General features: G+C 40.5%; 1 protein-coding gene across 8 annotated transcripts in view; it reads right to left on the bottom strand.

Moving 5' to 3' along the window:
- The window catches only part of PPP6R1 (protein phosphatase 6 regulatory subunit 1), a gene marked incomplete at its 3' end in the record, with an annotated part of 69,169 nt that overhangs the window by 1,621 nt on the left and 44,761 nt on the right, over positions 1 to 22,787 (bottom strand). For 7 of the 8 annotated variants that reach the window (XM_081970962.1, XM_081970959.1, XM_081970960.1 and 4 more), the window contains exons 13-22: positions 22,639 to 22,724; positions 21,915 to 22,004; positions 20,841 to 20,935; positions 16,109 to 16,166; positions 14,707 to 14,855; positions 11,656 to 11,801; positions 9,600 to 9,771; positions 8,712 to 8,785; positions 2,215 to 2,311; positions 1,706 to 1,825 (exon numbers count right to left, since the gene is read on the bottom strand). In XM_081970962.1, coding sequence (XP_081827088.1) covers positions 1,706 to 1,825; positions 2,215 to 2,311; positions 8,712 to 8,785; positions 9,600 to 9,771; positions 11,656 to 11,801; positions 14,707 to 14,855; positions 16,109 to 16,166; positions 20,841 to 20,935; positions 21,915 to 22,004; positions 22,639 to 22,724 — 1,087 coding nt within the window. Of the gene's footprint in view, positions 1 to 1,701; positions 1,826 to 2,214; positions 2,312 to 8,711; positions 8,786 to 9,599; positions 9,772 to 11,655; positions 11,802 to 14,706; positions 14,856 to 16,108; positions 16,167 to 20,840; positions 20,936 to 21,914; positions 22,005 to 22,638; positions 22,725 to 22,787 lie in introns of those variants that run through there. The other variant, XM_081970956.1, reaches the window with a different exon arrangement.

Here is a 22,787-nt window from a genome sequence, read left to right as displayed (position 1 = left end):
CAGTTGTGGAGGCAACTCATAAAAGAACTATAATGACCAGGAAGGGAATATTTCTCTAATAGATAAAAAGTCTTAATTTTATAATCATTATTTTAAGAAAAGTATAAACAAATGATGAGAACCATAACATCTTGGTCTTAAGGAGATCCAAAGTCTCAGAAGTATCATCCAATGAAATAATTTGTAGTAGGATTTTAAAAGATGGAAAGAAAAACACTTGGTTGTTTCCACAGGTAGTTTTTAAAAGGAAAATGGAAATTACTGGTTTCACCGCTAGTAAACACTGCTAGAAAAGAAATGCCATTAAAAATTACCTATCTCAATTATATAAACATGTGATTGTTTATCCTCCTCAGAGACTACTTTTTATGACTGAATTATTTTCTGACCAAATAAAGGTAGTCCTTGATTTATAACAGTTCACCTAGTGACCCTTCGAAGTTTCAACGGCACTGAAAAAAGTGACTTTCGGCCATTTCCCACACTTACGACCATTGTAGCATCCCCATGGTTATGTGATTTACATTAAGATGTTTGAAAACTGACTCACATTTATGACGGATGCCGTGTTCCTGGATTATGTGATCATCTTTTGCCATCTTTTGCCAAGCAAAGTCAATGGGGAAGCCAGAGTCATTTAACAACAGGATTACTAATTTAACTGCACTGATCCACTTAAGAAATGTGGCAAGAAAAGCTATAAAATGGGGCAAAACTCATTTAAAAAAATTCTCCCTTAGCAACATAAAGTTTGGGCTCAATTGTGGTCATAGGTTACCTGAGGACTACCTGTAGCAGTGACACAACCTCCAGAAGAAGAAGAAAAATGGGAATGTCACTCTCAGGGATTTAATACTAGGGATTTTCAAGATAATAGTAAGTCTTGTTATATATTGGTCATTTCCTACCAAAATGTCAATATTTGCATGCTTATGTTGGTACTGAATAATACTTTCGTATGCCTATCTTTGTAAAACTATTGTTTTATATTTGTCAAAACAAAAATCATAGATTGCACTTGGGCCCAACTTTATATAAAAAAAGGTTCTACTGCTGAGAAAATCCTATTTTCATCATTCTGCAGAACTATCAGATTTCAGACTCTGGCTCCAATTATGGAAGTGATTCTGCAGCTCATTGTAACATCATTAAATCAGACACTGATCTCTCTAATCCTCCTAGTTTTGCATTTCCCAATTTAATTACAGTGCCTCTGTAAGTGACTGAGAATACAATACTAAGAGCTTTGTATTTTTCAGTTTCTTTACCAGCTTGGTGATCTGAAATATGTTATGCAATGAATATTTCATGCAGAAATCTCTGTTGAGATCTCACAGAATTTGTTGGTTATTGGGCATGTGAAAGGACTGGCTTTCTCATCACTTGCTGTTTGCTGCAAAACCAGAACTAAAAGAAGCAGAATTTCTGATTCACAATAATTATTGTGGTTTTTTTTAAGCTTCAAAAGCAGTAGGGAAAAAAAATAAAAATTGTAGGATTAGGGGAAAGAGACAGGAGTGAGTTTGCATCCACATTATAGTATTCTGTGCTTAAAGACTTCCAGAAAACCTTGCCTAATAGCCTGTTTCCAACTACATCTAACCTTCACTCTCGCTGCCTTATAATGAATAATTTGAGATTTGTCTTCTTGCAACTATTAAATTCCTCTTATGTGACTTAATCCCAACCCCCTACAATATTTTACCTGGCTGCCGATTGCTGCTGTTGCTCTATCTGTGGGTTGCTGTGCTCAGGTTGTGGAGTTTCTGTTGTCCCTGGAAGTGGCTGGGTGGAATCAGAGGTAGATGGGGGAGGTTCTTTTGTGCTGTTGAAGAAGGTGGGGAAAAGACAGGGGGGAAAAATACTACTTTAGCACCTTGATGTGGATTACTTTTATATTCATAGTCCCAAACAGGGATTATAGGAAAACAATACAGAAAATCATAGGTCTGAGGAAGGCACCCCATCGAAAAGTGGCAGTTTTTCTTCTTTTCGTTTTAATGCCTGCAATTTCATGTTTTTAATTTTTTTTTAAATCAGTCTCTCTCAAGTTGCCTATTCCCCAGCTCTTCATTTTGCCATGGTCGTCGGTTCTGTGTTCCAGAGTTGTTTTTAGTCTAGTGTTTTCTCCCGCCGCCCCCCCAACATCTCAGCCTAACCTGCTTTCTTGTTTCTTGGATTTCCTGTTGATCCAAGATTGTTTCACAATCTTACCTGGCTACTGTTGTCATGATAGAAGAGTTTGGTGGGTTTCTCTCTTCTGGAGGCCCTGTGTCTGGGGTGGGAGGATCCTGTGGAACACTAGAGACTGCTATAAAAAAGAAAAAGAAAAAAAAGAAGAAGAGACCAACCAATCAGACCTAGATAAGAGGTGGGAAATACATGCTCTGTTATAGAGGAAAATGACAGTTCCAGAAGGAAAACCAAGCATTACCCAGCTATCATCTATCCCAAACCTTCATTTCCACAGTGTTAATATTTCTGAAGCTTTAAGGGTACAGTAATTGTTTGCCCTGTCCCCACTTGCTTCCTCCCTTATTCATATGGATTAGCCCAGGGGAGCTAATTGTGTGTTATGTCCTAGCCTCGGAGTCGTGGCTTCGTCTCCGAAGCTTGCCATTGGTTGAGACGTGTCTGTGTGCCAGAGTGGGAGAGTCTCTGTTCCCTGATTGGCTAACCGCAGGACTGCCTGCATATAAATTGCTGTCAAGCAGGAACTGTTCTTTATTTTGGGTTCTGAGTTGCTGTTGTGTTAGCTGTTTAATAAAGCCATGTTAGTCGGGTCTTGCCTCATCTCAGTCATTGCCACCCATCGAATATAATACTGGTGACAAGGGTGGGATCCTGCTGAGGCGTAGGAAGAGTCACGTAAGGCAGACTTTCATTGTTATACAAGGCTCCCTGCTAATCGCTGAGGCAATCTCCTCAGATCGTGTCTCCCTCAGAATGGCCACTTTGAGCAACTTCGCCCTGTTTGAGCCAGCGTTAGAGTCCTGGGAGGCTTACATTGATCGTTTTGAATGCTTCCTCAAGGCAAACCATCTGGCTAATTTGCCCAGTGAGGGAAAGAGGGCTCAGTGCCTGAACGCTTGTGGACGTGAGATGTTCGGAACAGCCAGGGCTTTGGCTGCCCCGCAATCAGTCCAGTCTCTTTCATGGGAGACCCTGTTGATGAAACTGCAGAACCATTATGCCGCAGCTCCGTCTCGCATAGCTAGGCGCTATGCGTTCCAGCAAAGGCTTCAGAAGGGGTGACCGATTCAAGGCTGCGCCATTGTTTGCTGGCCCGTTCTGAGCTCAACCTGCAAGCGGCGTTGGATGAGGCTCGCGCCTCTGAAATGTCCAACGAGTCCTCCGCCGAGATTGAGAGGGGTCAAGCCGCAGCGGGGCCCGCGTTATCATCTACTAAAACTGTGTCTATTCATCACGGGGAGGTGGATGACCATTCTTCGTCCGATGCCGATGAGGCTGAGGTTGACCGCCTCAAAACAGCAGGTGGCGGTGCGGTGCGATCACCGAAAAAATTACCTCAGAGCCATTGTGCTGGTTGTGGCGGCAACCATGCCCGTGCCTGGTGTCGTTTCAAATCAGCTATTTGCCACAAGTGTGGAAAGAAGGGACATTTAGCTAAGGTGTGCCGCGCATCCTCCTCCCCCCCTCAGGGTCAACCAGCTGACCGATCATATAACTGCAAGCTAAAGCCACAGTCTTATCACACGTCAGAGGACTGTTTCGCAATTTTCCGCGAACAGTGGCAGGCCGTTCTGCTGACCAGCCAGGCCTATGCAACGTCGGGAAAGATGATTTACCTCAGCGTCCAGCTCGAGGGCAAGCCCTGCCGCATGGAGGTGGACACCGGCTCCTCCAAGTCTATTGTCTCCTGGTTCACTAACAAGTGTTTGGTGCCTTCCTTAGCCAAGAAATGCTTGTCACCTTGTTTTATGAAGTTGCGGGACTATCAGGGAAACTATATCCCAGTAGTTGGCAGTGGCCAGTTCCAAGTGGTCACTCCAAGTTTTAAGGGCAGGCTTCCTCTCATCGTCGTCCAGGGCAACCTTCCCAGTCTACTAGGCTTAGACTGGTTTGATGCCCTGGGCCTCAGCATTGCTGGCGTACATGCAATGGCAGGCCATGATCAGTTCGAAGGCCTGATGAAGGAGTTTGCTGCAGTTTTTGATGGGTCATTAGGTAACTATAAGAGAACCCCCATTAGTTTTAATTTGGGCCCTCAGATCGTTCCCATCCGTCTCAAGCCCAGAAGGGTCCCCCTGGCCCTGGGGCTGAAAGTGGACGCTGAACTAGACAAATTGCTTGCCCAAGGAGTCTTAGAGCCCGTAGATTACTCCAAATGGGAAATCCCCATCATGATTCGGCTGAAATCCGATGGCTCTATTAGATTATGTGGAGATTTTAAATGTACCATAAATAGGGGTCTCCAATCCAATCCCTACCCCGTCCCTGTAGTACAGGAACTGCTAGTGACTCTTCAAAAATTTGTGGATTCCAATTGCTATTAGCTATAAAGATAGTGAATACAGAATGGTAGTCCAGCAACATGTGGGGAATTAAGGATGATCTAAATTTGCAGTAATTCACAGGTGGATGGGCTGTAGGTTGAAGATTCAAGGAAGCTTTTGGGAACACAAGGCTAAGAGACTTCTCCTGGTCATGCTTGTCAAGGCCATGGGAGTTGACCATTCAAAGATGCAGAAGAAGAGGTAAGCAGGAGCAGTGAGAGAGACAGGTAATAAAGGATCAGAATGATGGATTTGGATAAGGTAGGTGAACTCCCTACCAAGATACAAAACCAATTGTATTCCACAGGATAGGCATGTCATTCGTACAGCTTAATTAGCTTAACCAACTGTTGCAGCTCTGGGTTTCTCAAGAGCAAAATATTACACACAAACAACACAAATTTTTGGAATCTAAAGGTTATAAATTGCTTACAATAGAGAAAGCTACGTTTTATACATACATACATACATACATACATACATACATACATACATACATACATATATATATATGTGTATGTGTGTGTGTGTGTGTTGTAATTGTACTGATAAATAAATAAAGGGAGACTAGGATAGATCTATTTCGAGCTAATTAGCTCTCATCAGCTAGCCATTCCCTTACTGGGATTAGAATCCCAGTAAGGGTATGGCTAGCTGATGAGAGCTAATTAGCTCGAAATAGATCTATCCTAGTCTCCCTTTATTTATTTATCAGTACAATTACAACACAAATATAAAAAGGCAACAGTAAAAATAAAAATATGGTTTTCTGCCTGCATGGTCTTTGTGATAGGCCGAAGGACAGAAAGAGGGAGTAGTGACCTTCCTCCCATATTTAGTCATACCAGGGGTTGTAACATAAATACATACATACATACATACATACATACATACATACATACATACATTATATATATTATATATATATATATATTATATAATGAAATGGTCCTAGGAGTTTCTACAAAATGGATCCACTTGATGTGGCATGTTGCTGCTCCCTTACTTGTGAAGACCATTTTCAGAGGGAACAGATACTTGGCAGGGTTGAATATACAGTTGCAAGAAAAAGTATGTGAACCCCTTGGGATTACGTGAAGTTTTGCATGAATTGGTCATAAAATGTGCTCTGAACTTCATCTAAGTCACAACAATAGAAAAACACAGTCTGCTGAAAATAATACTACACAAACATTAGATGTTGCCATGGTTTAATTGAACATAACATGTAAACATTCACAGCGCAGGGAGGAAAAAGTATGTGAGCCCCTAGCCTAATGACCCCTCCAAGAGCTAATTGGAGCCAGGAGTGAGCCAACCTTGACTCCAGTCAGTGTGATGATATTGGATGTGTTGCTGACAGCTGTCCTGCCCTTTAAAAACACACACCTGTTTTGGGTTTATTGGTTTCAAGTAGCACTGTCTGATGTGAACCATGCCTCGCAGAAAAGAGCTCTCAGAAGACCTATGATCAAGAATTGTTGACTTGCATGAAGCTGGAAAGGGTTACAAAAGTATCTCCAAAAGCCTTGATGTTCATGTGTCCATGGTAAGACAGACTGTCTACAAATGGAGAAAGTTTAGCACTGTTGCTACTCTCCCTAGGCGTGGACGTCCTGTAAAAATGACTGCAAGAGCACAGCGCAGAATGCTCCAGGAGGTAAAGAAGAATCCTAGAATGTCAGCTAAAGACCTACAGAAATCTCTGGCACATGCTAACATTTTTGTTGACACATCTACAATAAGGAAAACATTAAACAAGAATGGAGTACATGGGAGGACACCACGGAGGAAGCCATTGCTGTCCAAAAAAAATATTGCAGCATGTTTGAAGTTTGCAAAAGAGCACCTGGATGTTCCACAGCACTACTGGCAAAATATACTGTGGATAGATAAAACCAAAATTGAGTTGTTTGGGAAAAACACACAACACTATGTGTGGAGAAAAAAAGGCACAGCACACCAACATCAAAACCTCATCCCCACTGTAAAACATGGCAGAGGGAGCATCATGGTTTGGGGCTCAGGGCCTGGACGGATTGTTGTCATTGATGGGAAAATGAATTCCAGAGTTTATCAAGACATTTTGCAGGAAAACCTACGACCATCTGTCTGCCAACTGAAGCTCCGCAGAGGATGGGTGATGCAACAGGATAATGACCCAAAGCATACAAGTAATTCAACAAAAAAAAAATGGCTTCAACAGCACAGAATACGCCTTCTGGAGTGGTCCAGTCAGAGTCCTGACCTCAACCCGAATGAAATGCTGTGGCATGACTTTAAGAGAGCGATTCACACCAGACATCCCAAGAATATTACTACACTGAAACAGTTTTGTGAAGAGGAGTTCCAAAATTACTCCAGATTGTTGTGCAAGACTGATCTGCAACTACAGGAAATGTTTGGTTGAGGTTATTGCTGCCAAAGGAGGGTCAACCAGTTATTAAGTCTAATGGTTCACATACTTTTTCCTCCCTGAACTGTGAATGTTTACATGTTATGTTCAATTAAACCATGGCAACATCTAATGTTTGTGTAGTATTATTTTCAGCAGACTGTGTTTTTCTATTGTTGTGACTTAGATGACGTTCAGAGCACATTTTATGACCAATTCATGCAAAACTCCACGTAATCCCAAGGGGTTCACATAGTTTTTCTTGCAACTGTAAATATGGGGGTCTATATGTGTGCAGGAAAAGAAATGGTGGAGCTGAAAGACTGGGAAAGGCCAAGATGGTCTTCAGGAAGGCAAAGCTATTGTCTTGCCCTCCTGTGGTAGCTGCCAGAATGGAAGGATGAACAAGGCAAAGAAGAAGGAGGAAGAAATAGTTCCCATGTTTTTGGGTCCAAGCCTTGTGGGGGGGAGGGCAAGGCTCCTTCTGATAGGCTGCTACATAGGAACTGTTCTGGATGCCACACCTTGTCCGTACCATTGCCAGGAAGCAAGGAATCCACTCAGCATTGGGGAGTATCAGCCCAGAGAAATGCCACCATTATGGCTGACACTCTATCAACAGAATGAGAAATTATAGGAGACATTTTATATTAAGACATCACCTCTGGGCCACCATACCTAGGGCTTAAGTGCATATGGTTCATTTCCATTATATTTGTATTAACTAACTTTCTGCATCAACTTGCAGAAATTACATGTGCAATTTTTATTAGAATGCACAAAGAGCTGTGCTGAATATAATCCAGGTTTCAGTTTACACAGCGATCAATGGAAGCCCACAAATCAGCCACAGACCACATCAGAAAATCAACTCTACAGGAAGGCTAAAGCTACTTTTTTTGAGATCAGTTATAACAAAAAAAATTTGAGTCTGATTGTGCTATACATCCCCTTCTTTGTTGTATGTCAGCGAAATAGGGAGGCATCTCCCGGATTGTTATCTTGCTGTTCTAGACTTAAAAATTGTTTCAGCCTAGATAACAGATCCTGAATATTTCTGACAAAATAGTTTTCCTTACTCTCTACACATTTTTATTCTCCACCACAACTAATATGCAAGGGCATATAGTATTTGATGCTGGAGGTAATATTATGATTAGCAACTGTTGGAAACTTTATACCCAGTAGCAGTCTAAATTGCCAACTAAGTTTACATTTGTGGTAACAAATTCCATGGTGTCATTATGCTGTATGTGAAGAAAACAATATTTGTTAACATCTGTTCAGATCTTCCCAACCTTTATCTTAGTTAGATTATTCCATAGTTTTAGTATTATGGAAGATGGCATCAATTTTCTCAAAACTTCTTAAGCACACCCTCCCTGGACTCACTACAACTTTTGCACACACACCCTGGAGGCAATTTTTCATAAACTGAAGTCTCTAAACGAAAATCTTCCTGAATATTTCTCTACTTTTGTGTTGTTGTTTTGCCTTTTCCAGCTCTGCTGACAGAAGAATTTAAAAAAGAAAACCCTGCAGTGTTGATTTGTACAAAAGCAATATGATAGGTTGAGTGAATATCACTGCTGCCTTTGCTCAGATTCTTATTCTCCTGAGATTGTTAGCTTTGACCACTTCAATTTCTGCCTTTATATTTATCCCTTTCAAAATATGAACTGAAAATTCATACACTCATTTCTGTCCCAGCATGTATGTACTTTTCAGTAGTTTTTTATAAATAAATCACATTGACTTTGGACACAATAAAACAGTTTCTGAAAATCAGTGATGCTCACCTTCTACTTGGGATCCATTATTCTGTGCCACTTCCTGAGAGAGGCTGGCTGGCTCTGTGAGCACTTTAGAAGAACTAGCAAAACAAAATAATAATTGACAAAATTACCATCAGTCAATTGCAAAATATTTTACTTGGAAGAGCTTATATCCTAAGATGATGCCTTTAATATTATTAACCAAAACATCTGTCTTATCCCTTCTCCTTGGGAAGGACTTGATGGGTAGATACAAATGTCGAATCTAAGTATCTAGCTGACTCTGTGACCAAACAACAATGTCCTGAAAACCGATCTGGTGAAGCTTCTTGTATGAGAAGCAAAACATCGTCAAAGGAAAACAAGAAAGTCCAGTTGCCTCTTGAAAAAGCACCTCTGGGACAACCATGACTCAGTTGACCGAGAATCCCCACAGACAACCAAATCAGTAAAAAGTCCAAAAATCCCTTCCTTGGCTGCTTTCAATTGACTGTGTAGACTGCAACGTGAGTTCCTGAATTTGTTATTTCTCCTCCAAGCTCCTCTTCTCATCACTTCCAATTCTGTTTGCCTTGGACCCTAACTCTACCCCCTACCTGTAGCAGAAAGAGCAAAATCTGATCAATGGCAACATTCAGCTTCCAGTGCACTTCTTGATTCTATCACCAAAACTTGATGGCAAAATGATGTTGCCCAGCATCTAGTGTGTGATGGTGGTGGTGGTGAAGAAATGGGATAATTTAAGCCCCTGTAAGATTTATCCATGTTACCCTTTAACATCAATTATGCTTCCAACATAGGTTCACAGAATTGCCTGAAAGCCCCATCCCTGAAAGATATGGCCCCAGAAGTCTAATTGATGTTCCCTTCAGTCCCCAAATGACTAAGCATTTAATCACCCCAAAGCCTCACCTCTCTTGCTGTTCAGAGGGTTCTGGAAAGGAGGCCCAATTCTCATCTTTGCCAGAGCAGGAGCCACCTGAGTTAGGTTGGTCCCACACTGCTGCTCCCGTATCAGCTGCCACCAGTTGTGAGGGTTTCGTAGACTTTGAGGACAGATCAGATCTGTCTGCCCAGCTAGGATCTAGGAAAGACCACATTTGCATAAGAGATACTTATCTGGTGCTAGAATGACTACAGAGATAACTAGCTCTATTTCATGTTCTCGTAACTGTTATAATAGTCTCTCCCAATCTATTGCTCACCAAATGTGCTGGGTTAACATAGCTCAATATCCAAAGTTATTAGGATTATTGGATGGAAATGTTGGGACTTGAAGTCTCAACACATCAGGGGAGCAGCTGGTTGAGGAAAGCTGGGTACAATCCTAGCATAACTGCTGGTTTCTCTTTGGCATAATGAAAATGAAGGTTTCCCCAATTGAGTTACATGTAAGTAAAAGTATATGGATACAGGTTAGGATGAAAGGCCAAATCAAACCAAGTTTGTTCTAAAATCCAGGTTTTGTCTTGAACGTGTAACCATGAATTTCTGTGCTTTAATAGTTTCTTGACTCTCAAGATGCCAAAAATAGAAGGCATATTTCAAAAGAAGAGTTTCAAATAACACAATTATGTGCAAATAACCAACAAACTAGGCTATTTGGCAAGATCTTGGTATAAATCAAATCTTGGTGCAATGTGGGAAAAGAGGCATTTTTTAAATTCAGCATTTCCTTACATTGTTATACATTCTTCGATTATACCAATAATGTCCAGAGATTGAGAAGAAGATAATCAGAACTAATCCAGCTCACCTTTTTTCAACAAAAGAATCAATTATTTTTACGCCAAGAGTTTTACTTTCAAGAAAATGATTTCCTAGCCATGAAATAAATAAAGGTGAAAAAAATGTGGTACTCTTGTTGCTAAATGTCAATTCCCAGCAATCCTGGGGAAACATGACCAAAGAGGAGGAAGCTGGGAGCTTAAGTTCAACAATATCTTTGGGGTTATTTGACAATAGGTACTATGGAGAAAACATCACTTTGGTAGTTTTTCAAGGAATGTTATGATTTTTCTTTTACTTCGCCATAATGTCATTTCTCCTCTAATACCACTGGTATTAGATCCAGTTGTCCCTCCTTTTTTCATTTGTATAATGTACTCATGAGTATTGCATAAGAAGCAGGTAGCTATAACTGGGTAAACTTGGAACTTTTGCTCCCAAGAATTTTAAACCAGAATTAAGTTACATTCCTGATGAAGGAGAAGACTAAAATAGAGAAAGCTACAGTTCTAAGGATTCAACTAGAAGACTGCAAATCAGCAGATCTGCATGGAAGAATATGTGAGAATGAAGCTCTCTGCCACTGCCAAGTATATGTCTTATGTCTTAAATAACAGCATCTACAGCCGAAGAAAGTCAGAGCTATTGACAGAAGAATCCCTGAAATTGTAAGAGCCAAGTAGCTTGTTTGGCTAGGACAATACTCCTTGAAAGTAATGTAAAATTGTAACTCTCAGCAAAAGTGAACTATTCAAAAAAACCAACAACAACCCAAACCTGGATATTTTCTACAAAATTATCTGGCAAAAATATTTCAAAACCTAGATTTATTTATTAAATTTTTATGCCACTCATATTTCCTATAAGTCTAATCCAAGTTGAAACACACTTTATTAATGACAAGCATGTTACTTTATTCAATGTAGAATAATGCTTATTTCAGAATCCATTTTTAAAGGCGATAAATGCTATTTCATTCTTGTTCCTACATATTACACCATGGACTGCTCCTGTTTAGTTTTTTCCCTCTATTCCATTAGGTCTCATTACCAAAATAAGCACCAGAGTTTCGAATCAGAAAAATGATTGTTGGTGGCAGCAACATCAGGAACAATCTTACCTTACTTCCTAGAGGAGTTTATGTCCCATTATTAAAGGATGCTCAAACAAGCAGATACCGGCTTGCCTCTGTTTCACCCCTTATTAACCAACCCCAACAACCCAATCTCTGAATTCTGACCTCCTAAAGTCCTTTCCGCTTCCATTTGTTCACCACAGCCATTACTGACAGGGACGGCCTCTCCATCTCCCCCACCAGGATCCTCTTCCTCACCCCCTTCACCTTCTGAGTCTTCACTATCTTCACTATCTGTGCTACCAAGTCTTCTGTAAAAGGGTGAGAAAATCAGATAAAATAAGTTATTTCATACTTGTGATAAGCTGAGGGCATATACCAATCCAGCATCTGATTTTAAAAAAATAAACAGTTTAATGGTTAGATGGCCTAGACATTGGTATTTGAACATAGATCTTTTAAACATTTATATTTTATTGTGTTCTACTAATCTAGGTGAAATGTTAATAATATATATTGCCAGTCCATGTATAAGATACCAAACGCTGAATAAATAAATTCCATACTTGCCTATAACCAGCCCTACTCCAGTGGACTCCCTTTTCTGCAGCTTCACATCACAATATAATGTGTTTAATTTGGTGTTGGATTAATATATGTGAGCCAGTCTGCTAAGGCTTGCTCAACAAATTGTGGCTTAATACAATGTATAAATATAGCCATAGAAGCAAACTACTGGTCCATTTAACGGAGTATAAGGTACCAATTTCCTCCTCCAAAGACCACAAAAAGAGGCTTTAAGCAATTAGAAGTGCTGATAATGGTAGTATCATTACATTATCAATCCCAATCTCAATCTCAATCTGTATTTTAAATATATTATCGTCCAGAAGATCGGCTTAAGATACAGAAGGATCTTGACAGACTTGAACATTGGGTGTTATCTAACGAAATGAAATTGAACGGTAAAAAAAGTAAGGTTCTCCATTTAGGCAAGAAAAACAAAATGCACAGGTACAGTATATGTGGTACCTCGCTCAATAGTAGTATCTGTGAGAGGGATCTTGGAGTCCTAGTGGACAACCACTTAAATATGAGCCAGCGGTGTGCAGCAGCTGCCAAAAAAGCCAACACAGTTCTAGGCTGCATAAACAGAGGAATAGAATCAAGATCACAGGAAGTGTTAATACCACTTTATAATGTCTTGGTAAGGCCACACCTGGAATACTGCATTCAGTTTTGGTCACCACAATGTAAAAAAGATGTTGAGACTCTAGAGTGCAGAGAAGAGGAATAAAAATGATTTGGGGACTGGAGGCTAAAACACATGAAGAACTATTGCAGGAACTGGGTATGTCTAGTCTAATGAAAAGAAAGACTAGGAGAGACATGATAGCAGTGTTCTAATATCTCAGGGGCTGCCACAAAGAAGAGTGAGTCAAGCTATTCTCCAAAGCACCTGAGGGTAGGACAAGAAGCAATGGGTGGAAATAATCAGAGAGAGAAGCAACCTAGAACTAAGGAGAAATTTCTTGGCAGAACAATTAATCAGAGGAACAACGTGCCTCCAGAGGTTGTAAATGCTCCAACACTGGAAGTTTTTAAGAAGAGATTAGATAACCATTTGTCTGAAGTGGTATAGGGTTTCCTGCCTGAGTAGGGGGTAAGACTAGAAGACCTCCAAGTCCCTTCCAACGTTGATTCTATTCTGTTCTACTCTACTCTACTCTACTCTACTCAACTCTACTCTAATGACCCTTGGAGCCCAAATTGATTCTGAAAATGCATTCCCTAGATATAAATATAAAATATATTTATTTATTAAACAAATTTATATGGCTGCCCAAACTCACAAACAGGTGACTCCGGCAGTGTACAACATTAAAAATAAACCCGCCCACCCCCACGGTAACAGCAGGTTGCATGTCACCGCTATAGCTAATAGAGAAGAAAGAATAATCTAACACAAAGATTTAAATGCTTCAGATTATTACAGAAGGTCTACAGGATTAACCAACACAATTCAAGAAAACAGCCATAATAGGAAATTCTGGAGCCAAGCATTACACAATTGTGGCTGACAGCAAAGAGCGGCCCCAAAAGATTATTGCATGTGACAACAGTGGCATCAGAGGAAGTATTATCAGATGTAGAAAAAAGCTCAAAGGAGAGTTTAAAAATTAAATCATCTCCTTTCAGTGACACAAATTCCATTTTAAAATAGGAAGCAACAAGCACTATATTTATCAGATTAGGCATACTTGAGAAGGGGAAAAATGGCTTCCAAAACCAAATGTCTATTTTTGCTTTTTGTTTTTGAATGGGGAGAATTTTCAAGGGAGGAAAGATATGCAGTTGAGAGTAATAAGAGCTAAAAGTCTGGACCTTGAACAGAGAAGCTGATACTGCACACTGAATCATCTTCAGCTTCAATTTCATGGCTACTAAGAATAGTCTTATGTATTATTAAGCACTTTAAGCTATGCTAAAACACTATTCATGTCATCCGGTCTAGCTTTATTTGCTCATTCCCATTTTGTAGAAGAGGGCAGCTGACAAGGCCCCAGCATGCAAGAATGTGTGACAGGACCCGAGAAGCACTCTTCGGGCCTCGTCTAAATATGACCTACAGTTTACTGGTAAACATGATAAAGGAGGCTTTCCCTCTGCTTGATTAATAAGGGAGACAGAGAGACAGAATGGAAAGAACATCCCTGTAAAATGGAAACCTCTTGTGGAAAACCTTCAAGGATCCAGGGAAGAAGGCTGCCTGCATGTGCCTCTCACACCCCCAACAAGTCTAAAATGTATTATCTTAGTATACATTATTTTTATCTAGTTCGCATCCGTTTGATTTCGTTTTGCATGATTCTTCACCCAGTCTAATCAAAGGCTGGGGATAAAAGGATTGACCTAAAGAGGCAAAACATATTCATAAAATGAGATTGTGCATGCAAGGCAATGGAACAACAGGGAAGAAACCATCAAGGCATATGTATTTCATGCAAGATAAAACAGGAGAAACATGCTCTAGCTTAAGATAGAAATAAGGAAGATGATTTAACCACAATAAACCAAGCAAAGTTGTGACTCTTTGAAAATAAAAGCATGAATTATTTACCAGAAGACATGTATTCAAGAAAGGAAAAAAAGAAAGGGGGGAACCCTTGGTCCAAAGTGTGCTGATGGAAGCTAATACAATAGATTCTCCCCTACCTGACTGTCATAGATGGTGAGGTACCCGAAGTGATAGTTCTCTCCTTCTCCTGCCAGATGTCATCCCCATCAGAGCCATCAGCCTCTTCATCATCGTCAAATTGCTGAATTCGCTCTTTGTAGCAGATGTCAAAAAGGTTGGCATTGGGCTGCAGAGGATTGGAGAGAAGACAGATCAGAGCAGTGGCCAAATGTAGAAAGGATAATAGATAGTTGTCTTTGTTGCTGTCCTCACTTTAACATCTATTAAATGACTATTTGAAGTTACGACGGTGCTGAACAAATGGCAGTTATGACCGGTCTTCAAAGTTACAGCCGCTGAAACCCTCCCCCCCTCCAAATCACTGAATCATTGCTGCCTTTTTCTGTGACCTTGGCTGATGTTTGCCATCCTCTTCCTCCCGCTGCTGGTTAAGGCCCTGCACAATGCAGATAGCCACCAACATCCTCTGTGGAACCGCTGCCTGTGCTGCCACCCTGTCTCCTTAGTCCTGCTATCTTTTCCCAAGCTGGGCCCAGTGAGCAACCTTCTTCAGCAGATGAGGCTCCACTGCATCAGGACCAGGCGTGTCCTGAGAGATCATGCCTTCACACAGTGAATGGATCCTGGACCAGCAGTGGGAGGAGCAAGACAGCACAGGTCAGCTGGGGATGGCAGGCGGTAGAACACCTGGAGGAGTGCAAGGCGGCCAAAAGGACAGAGATAAGGGGGAGACAGATAGGGGAGGGGAGTTCAACAAGAGTGCACCTGAGTAGTGTAGTCTCACCTACCAGAGGGAGCTACCCAGAACCAGTTGGGGAGGAAACAATGGGACAGATTCAGAAAATTTGCGCATGGCAGAAGAACTGTGAGGTCATAGTTGTCCCAAAGGTGTTTATTTCAAGAGGCAGCTGGACTTTCTTGTTTTTTCTTTGAAGACATTTTATCCAAGAAGCTTCTTCAGCTCTGATTGGATGATGGGGAATGGGAGGATTTATATTCCTTGCAGTCAGCTCGTCATTTGCATTCTTTTAAAGAGGTTTATCTGGGTCCTTATGGTCACCTGAGTAGTGCAAATGGGTGTGGACAAGGAAGTCCAGCTACCTCCTAAAAAAGCACCTTTGGGACAACCATGACTTCGATGACTGAGAATCTCCATAAACTATGAAGTCTTTGCTTAATGACTGCAATCGGGATTGTTGTTGCTGAGCAGCAAAGTCACATGACATTTCATCTAACAATGGCTTCGTTTAGCAATGGAAATCCCAATCCAAATTAGGCTTGTTAGGGGAGGACAATGTGCATGTTTTTATCCTGCCTTTTAAATTTAAAAACAAAGTGGCAAACATGATTGGTATCTATTCCTCCTGTTTTTCCCCTCAACAAACAACCCTGTGAGGTAAGTCAAGGAATGACACTTACACTGTCATCATCTGCATTCAGCGAGAAGGTGATGTTGGCCGTTTTGTCAAAGGGAGCACTGAAACAACAACACAAAAAGGTGAAAACCATAGTGAAGATCAGAAATCAGGATTACATTGTAAAATGGGAACAGTACAAGTCTAGTTTGGGGGGGAAAGAATGAAAGAAGGGTTCATGTGCTGTGCTCAAATGGGAATTTATCCCCCTTCTTTTTCCTAAAATCTTTACTAAAATTCCCATTTCCAAAGTACTTTAGGGAGAGTTGAAACCATTCTACATAAATCAGTAGTAACTATCTCTGTAATGCAAAGGAAACAAAGTATCCTGTCAAAGGTCACTAAAACAATACAGCTAATAGAGAAAGGATAGTTTTCAGTTTAGTTTGTGATTTCATCTTAGCTACATTTCTGCTATGTGGATTCTTTCCGCTACTCCTAATATCAGCATTCAACAGACAGAGTCTCCCTCCTAAGCAGGATTCTCATATATTTCACTGTCATTTCAGAAAACTCTTTCTTGTTAATATATTATCTGTCTTCCTGCTACAAATTTAAACTGGCAGCCCCTTTTCCATATGGGCCACAGATTTACAGGAGTGTTTTTAGTTTTTCATTTTCTATATGCAGTTTTCAGTACTACACAATGCATTTCAAACGCTGTTTACCAACTGCCTTGCACTAGGTTCAATTTTTATTCTTTATTTTCGATGTATATACATTAAAAAGTTTACTATATTAGCTTTATTTTAGAATTGTGCATTGACTTGTGAAGGCTATTGCTTATATTAAGAAACATTTTAATAAAGTAAAAATGAAATCTCCTTTGAGTTGAGGAATGGATATGATTGACCACTACGTTCTTCTGGAAACTCTTTTTTTACTTTGCAACCTAGTCTAAATTCTGGGATTTCCTTGTGGTCTCTCATTTATCCAGGTCTGACCCTGCTTAGCTTATTGAGAGAAGCCAAGGTTAGCATAGTGTGGCCACCTGTCATTGAAAGGGAAGCTGTTCAACAGATGCCACAGAACAGAGTCATACACAAGCCCTAAGAAAGTGGCTACTGAGCGCAAACCATGTTCTGTCTTGTCTGAAAAGCATTTGAACCGGCTTTCCAAGTCACATACCAACCACTGCTACATTTTGATCAGTTTAACTTAATTTCTCAAGAAGCAGATGGAAATGCCCCAAGATATTGCAAAGCCTGGTATCTGTGTAAAATACTTCTGAGCTTTCATATACCGATTCCCCAGATGAAATCTTTGTATTTGTTTGAGTTGATGCATATATGGAGATGGTGTCTGTGTGTGTGTGGTGTGTACGTACACAGTATATCAGAAGTAAATACATCCCTTTACATTTTGTAAATATTGAAGTATATCTTTTCATGTGACAACACTGAAGAAATGACATTTGGCTTCAATGTAAAGTAGTGAGTATACAGCTTACATAACAGTGCAAACGTGCTGTCCCCTCAAAATATTGAGCCCTGTATGGTTGGAGCACTGCAGACTGACCCTCCTCCTCCTTCAACCTCTGCAGCAATGCTGGCAGCACTCATACATCTATTTCCCAAAGCCAACCTCTGGATATGACGCTGAGTATGAGCACTCAGCTCCTTTGGTCAACCATGGCAAGGCCTGTTCTGAGAGGAACCTGTCCTATTAAACCACCATATGGTCTTGGCCACCGTGCGGCAGGTCAGTTTCAGGGTCTGGGCAATCTCCTTGTAGCCTAGGCCAGTGATAAGATTTCTAGGAGCCTGGGGAGGGCAAACACCACCACCCCCGGGAGGAAAGCAGCCCAACACGCAAACTGGAAGTACGTTCCCAAAGTTCCAGTTTGCGCGTTGGATTGTTTTTCGCTTTAGGGAAGCCTCTGGAGGGCAAAAAATGACCGAAAATAAATCCAAAGTCAGCTGGCCAGCACGCGCATGCGCGCTGGAGCCGACAGGGCAAAGCCTCGCGTGCCCTAACAAATGGCTCCGTGTGCCATCCGTGGCACGTGTGCCGTAAGTTCACCATCACGTGCCTAGGCCATCTTTGTGAAGAGCAACAATTCATTTTTTCAGATCCTCAGAGAGTTCATTGCCATGAGATGCCATGTTGAACTTCCAGTGACCAGTATGAGAGTGATAACACAAAATTTAACACACCTGCTGCCCCTTCACACCTGAGACCTTGTAACGCTAATGAGTCACATGACACCAGGGGTGGGAAACGACTACTTGGGCCCCATTCGGACATTATCACTTGGGGGTGTACTCACTTTTGTTTCCAACAGTTTAGGCATTAATGGCTGTGTGTTGCCATTAATGGCTGTTATTTTGAGGGGACAGCACATTTACACTGTTATACAAGCTGTATAATCACTACTTTATATTGTAGCTAAGTGTCATTTCTTCATGTTGTCACATGAAAAGATAAATATTTACAAAATGTGAGGGGGTGTATTCACTTCTGTGATATACTGTACACACACACACACACACACACACACATCTCCATACAAGCATCAACTCAAACAAATGTATGTATGTATATGTATGTGTGTGTGTATATATGTATATATGTGTCCATGTGTGTGTGTGTGTGTTTTCATAGATTTTCACGGGTGTAGGTATGCTGGTCTCGTTGTATTCAGATCTTTTCCCGTGTGTATGTGTTTTGTTGGCCTCATCTTTGTACTTAAAAAAGAGCAGCGCATTAGGCATTTACCTTTTCAACCGTTGAAAGTGAGCGCTGCAGGCCACATAGGCAGAAAAAGAGAATGAAAAAGGAGAGAAAGAGAGGCAGACACATGAGGTCAGGAGGCTTGGAGAAAGGAAAACAAACTGCCTGGGGATGGACTGAGGTGCCTGCCAATAACGTCTCCAACTCCCCCTCTTTCAATAATTAGGTCACCCAGGTCAAACATCCTGCTGGAACTGCCTTAACAAAACAGACTGGCGAAATTGGAATGACTGGACAGCCTTGGCTAAGAACATCAAATATTCAGTTGCTAACAAGACTTGAGAAATCAAGACAACCTCCTCTTTTCCAGGCAAGGCTCTGTCATTTGGCAAGCTGAGCAAAGCAAGCTAGGATCCAGAGCCTCTGGGATGGAGGCTTCAATTCAATAAAATCAAATTTCCAAATAAAATCAAATTTCCAAATATCAAATCATTCTGGCTTCCAAAACTTTAAAGGAAACCTCTCTGCCTGCTTGTGGACTTTCTCAAAGCAATTATTTGCCCATAGGAAAGTCTTTAATCTATTCAAATAAAGCTCCTGTTATGTTCTTATAAGACATAAATAAAACATATTCCCCCTTTCAGAGTGATCAAGAAACACGAAGATTTCATGAAATGGAATCTTGTCTGTGCAAAGGCAAAAATAGAAGCATCACTACTCATGTAATCTAAATCCTCTCACATTCTCAAAAGAAGCCAAGCAAATACTAGCTTATGGGTCTCAATGAGGTGGAATGGACACTGAGGTAGCTTTCCCCAGATAAGGTTTTCCCAGGTATTTTTTTTATCTAACTGCTATTATTGTTATTAGGGTGCTAGGCTTCTGATTGAAACGACAGCAGTTCCAGGTTTGAGACCCAAGGACCATGTGACAGGGTGAGCGTCTGTCTCCGCCTCAGCTCTCGCCAACCTAGCAGTTTGAAAGCATGCAAATATGAGTAGATAAATAGGTACTACTTCAGAGCAAAAATAACAACATTCTGTGACATCATGCTGGCCACATGACTGAGGAAATGTCTTTGGACAGCGCTGGCTCAATGTCTTTGAAATGGAAAGGAGCATCGCCTCCTGTAATCGACGTCTAGCAGAGTAAACATTAGTGCACTAAAATCTGCAGGAGTTCCTTTATTTTTTTAAAAAACATCCTTAAAATGAAATTATAGGCCCTATGGTTTCCAGCATGTCAGCTGGGACACAGGTTCCAAGAAAGGCATCTTTTTTGGCATACAATAAGCTCTTTGCTCTGTCAGGCTTTTAAATGAAATGTTAAAGAATTCATTTAATTTAAAAAAATTACAAAGCAAAGTGCCGGTTGTGAACATTCACTATTTCCATGAATGTGTCTGGGTCACAAATGGACTCCATGACTTAAATCCGTATTTTGTAAATAATTATGCTCTCGACTATTTTGGGACTGGAATAACTCCTCTCCAGCAGCTGCATTCTTATAGTGTCTGCAACATATTCTTAAAATGGCATTTGCAAATCCAAAAACTGGGGATCCAGTTATAGCTCAAAATGTCAGGATGGTCCAGATGAGGATTGCTGATCTAACATCTCCAATGGGTTATTTACTGGGACTAATGACCAAATAAGCAAGATGCAAGACTATGCATCTTTGTAATTCTATGACAAATGGCCAGGCAAAAGCACATGCAAATCAAATGCTCCTGAAATGTTATTCGGTAAATAATCTAATTCTCATAAATGAACATACAACTGAATTATAGGAAACTATAATCAGCAGAGATTAAGACCAGGCAGATGTCCCTTTGCAGACACAGACCAAAGGAACATAATTTAATATGTGGGGCTTTAGAAACCCTTAGTCTTGCTTCTGGAGCCTGCTTAAAAGCATGCTTCCTTTCCAGAGTAGACAAAAATCAGCAGTGCCATGCTATTGTCCTCACAGGAGGCAATTCTCAGCCAGCGAAGAGCATGTTAAAAGAAGCCTAGAAACAGGGCATGGAGAAAAGCAAGAGAGAATGTGAGCAGATCACTAACTTGACATTCTCTTCCTGCTCGCCAAATTCTTCGTCATGAAAACCAAAGTGGTCAATGAATGAAGTCATCTGTTGCATTTGGTAACCTACGAAAGCCTATAAAAAAGTAATAATAGGAAATAATCATGAATGATAAATAGCTCAAAAGGGAACAGTGATGTGAGAATTTTATTAATAAAATGTATATAGCCTGTTGCAAGTCAAAACAGATTATTAGGTCTTGATGCAGCTAAGAACGTATGGAAATTATTTTGTCTGAATATATTTATATACTTTCCAATAGATCCTAACAGATAACATCTGGCTTGGACTCATTTCAAATAGCAACAATTGAACCTGAGCACAAGATGTAAAGATTAAAAAGAAACATAAAAATAAAACATAATGACTGGGCTATTGCTGGCTTTTCTTCTTTTGTATAGTTTTATATTGGTGTGTGCGTGCTATTTTATTTGGGAATTGCTTTTATAATATTTTATTGTATGGCTTGTTACTATGATTTTCTATGTGCTCAGAATCTGATTGTATACAATTACTACATTAAAGAACAGAATACAAAGATTTTGTATCCAAAGAGGGGTGATGATTATGCTGAGAAATGTGGGAAGCAGGATAAATATCTTTTTCCAGAAACTTTCTGCTGGAACACATGTTGCTGTCTCCAAGGTGGGCGCTGCTGCTTACGTAAGCATTCTACTTTCATAACACAGATGGAACATTCCTCTGAAAGGGGAGAGGCATTTGTCAGAGGAACGAAAGATTCTGCATGGACGCCAGCCAGAAAGGAACATACCAAAATATAGAATCTAGAAGTATTGATCTCTCAGGTTACAGATATGATGTTATTGAGATGTTGATTATTTACTTAATTACAGCATATGTCTGGAGAAGAAAAGAAAGAGGAACTGGGGAACAACTACAAGGACTTTTGGAGCAAGCAATACTTCTTTAGGCACCTAGCCACAGAGCTAAAAATATTGCCCTTGGTTCTTGAATAAACAAGCACATGGCAGACAGGTGATTAGTGGGTATGGAGTACAAATGCCTCCTGATAGGAATGGACAAGGCCACTTGCCTGCTGTAGAACAGCCTCCTGAGGGAAGCTGAACTCCTTGAGATCGTTCTCATCATCATCGCTTGATGAGTGGAGATTGTGCATGTTAACCTGAAGAAGAAAAGAGTAATTAGCTACAGGGTTCTTTCTGAAAGGCTAGTGAATATAAAGCAAAGATTATTTACCCATTTTTCAAGATATGCCTTAAAAGAAGCTCTAATTCTCTGCATATTGAATTCTCAGCAAAGACCCAGATCCTCAGATTAGCTGAACAAGCCCCCCCCCTTTTCTAAACAATGCTCCCTACCCCTGGTCATCTGTGTCTTTGACTCTGGGTTCTAGCTTCTCAGTCACTAAGGGCTATTTTGAACGGGACAGTATGACAAAGATGCCAGGAACCCAGGGCTGAAACTGTGATAGCTGCAGCTGACTTAAATTACTGATCCTCTGGCTATATAGGAAATACAATGCATTCTTAGAAATAAGAACACGAAGTTCACTTGTAAATTCCTAAAGATCACTAGCCAAGCTGAGCCATTTCGAGAAATCCACTGCTAAAACTTGTGACAGAATTAAAAGTTTAAACCTAAAGCATGTGGAAGGTAAAATTACTAGGAAATGCTTCTCTCCATGAAGAGAAGATAGATGTCTATCTCTGGTGGAATGGTTTTCATAACTCTGCCAGAGATTTTATATAGAACCAAGTCTAGAACACAATAATAAGCATAAAAAAGGAAAAACTGACTAGATCCACAGTGTTCTTCTTATTGGTTTCTGATAAAGATCCCGAGACAAATTTTTCCCATTGTTCTTGGTCTTCTTCAGGCATCTCTGAAAATCAGAAAATGTAAGTAGCCTAAAGCTGGGGAATGGAAGGAGAAGATAAATAAATAG

Source organism: Natrix helvetica, assembly GCF_964273705.1.
Source record: "Natrix helvetica genome assembly, chromosome: Z".
Classification (NCBI taxonomy): domain Eukaryota; kingdom Metazoa; phylum Chordata; class Lepidosauria; order Squamata; family Natricidae; genus Natrix; species Natrix helvetica.
The sequence above is the reverse complement of the archived record's forward strand: the minus strand, read 5'-3'. Positions and strand labels throughout refer to the sequence as shown.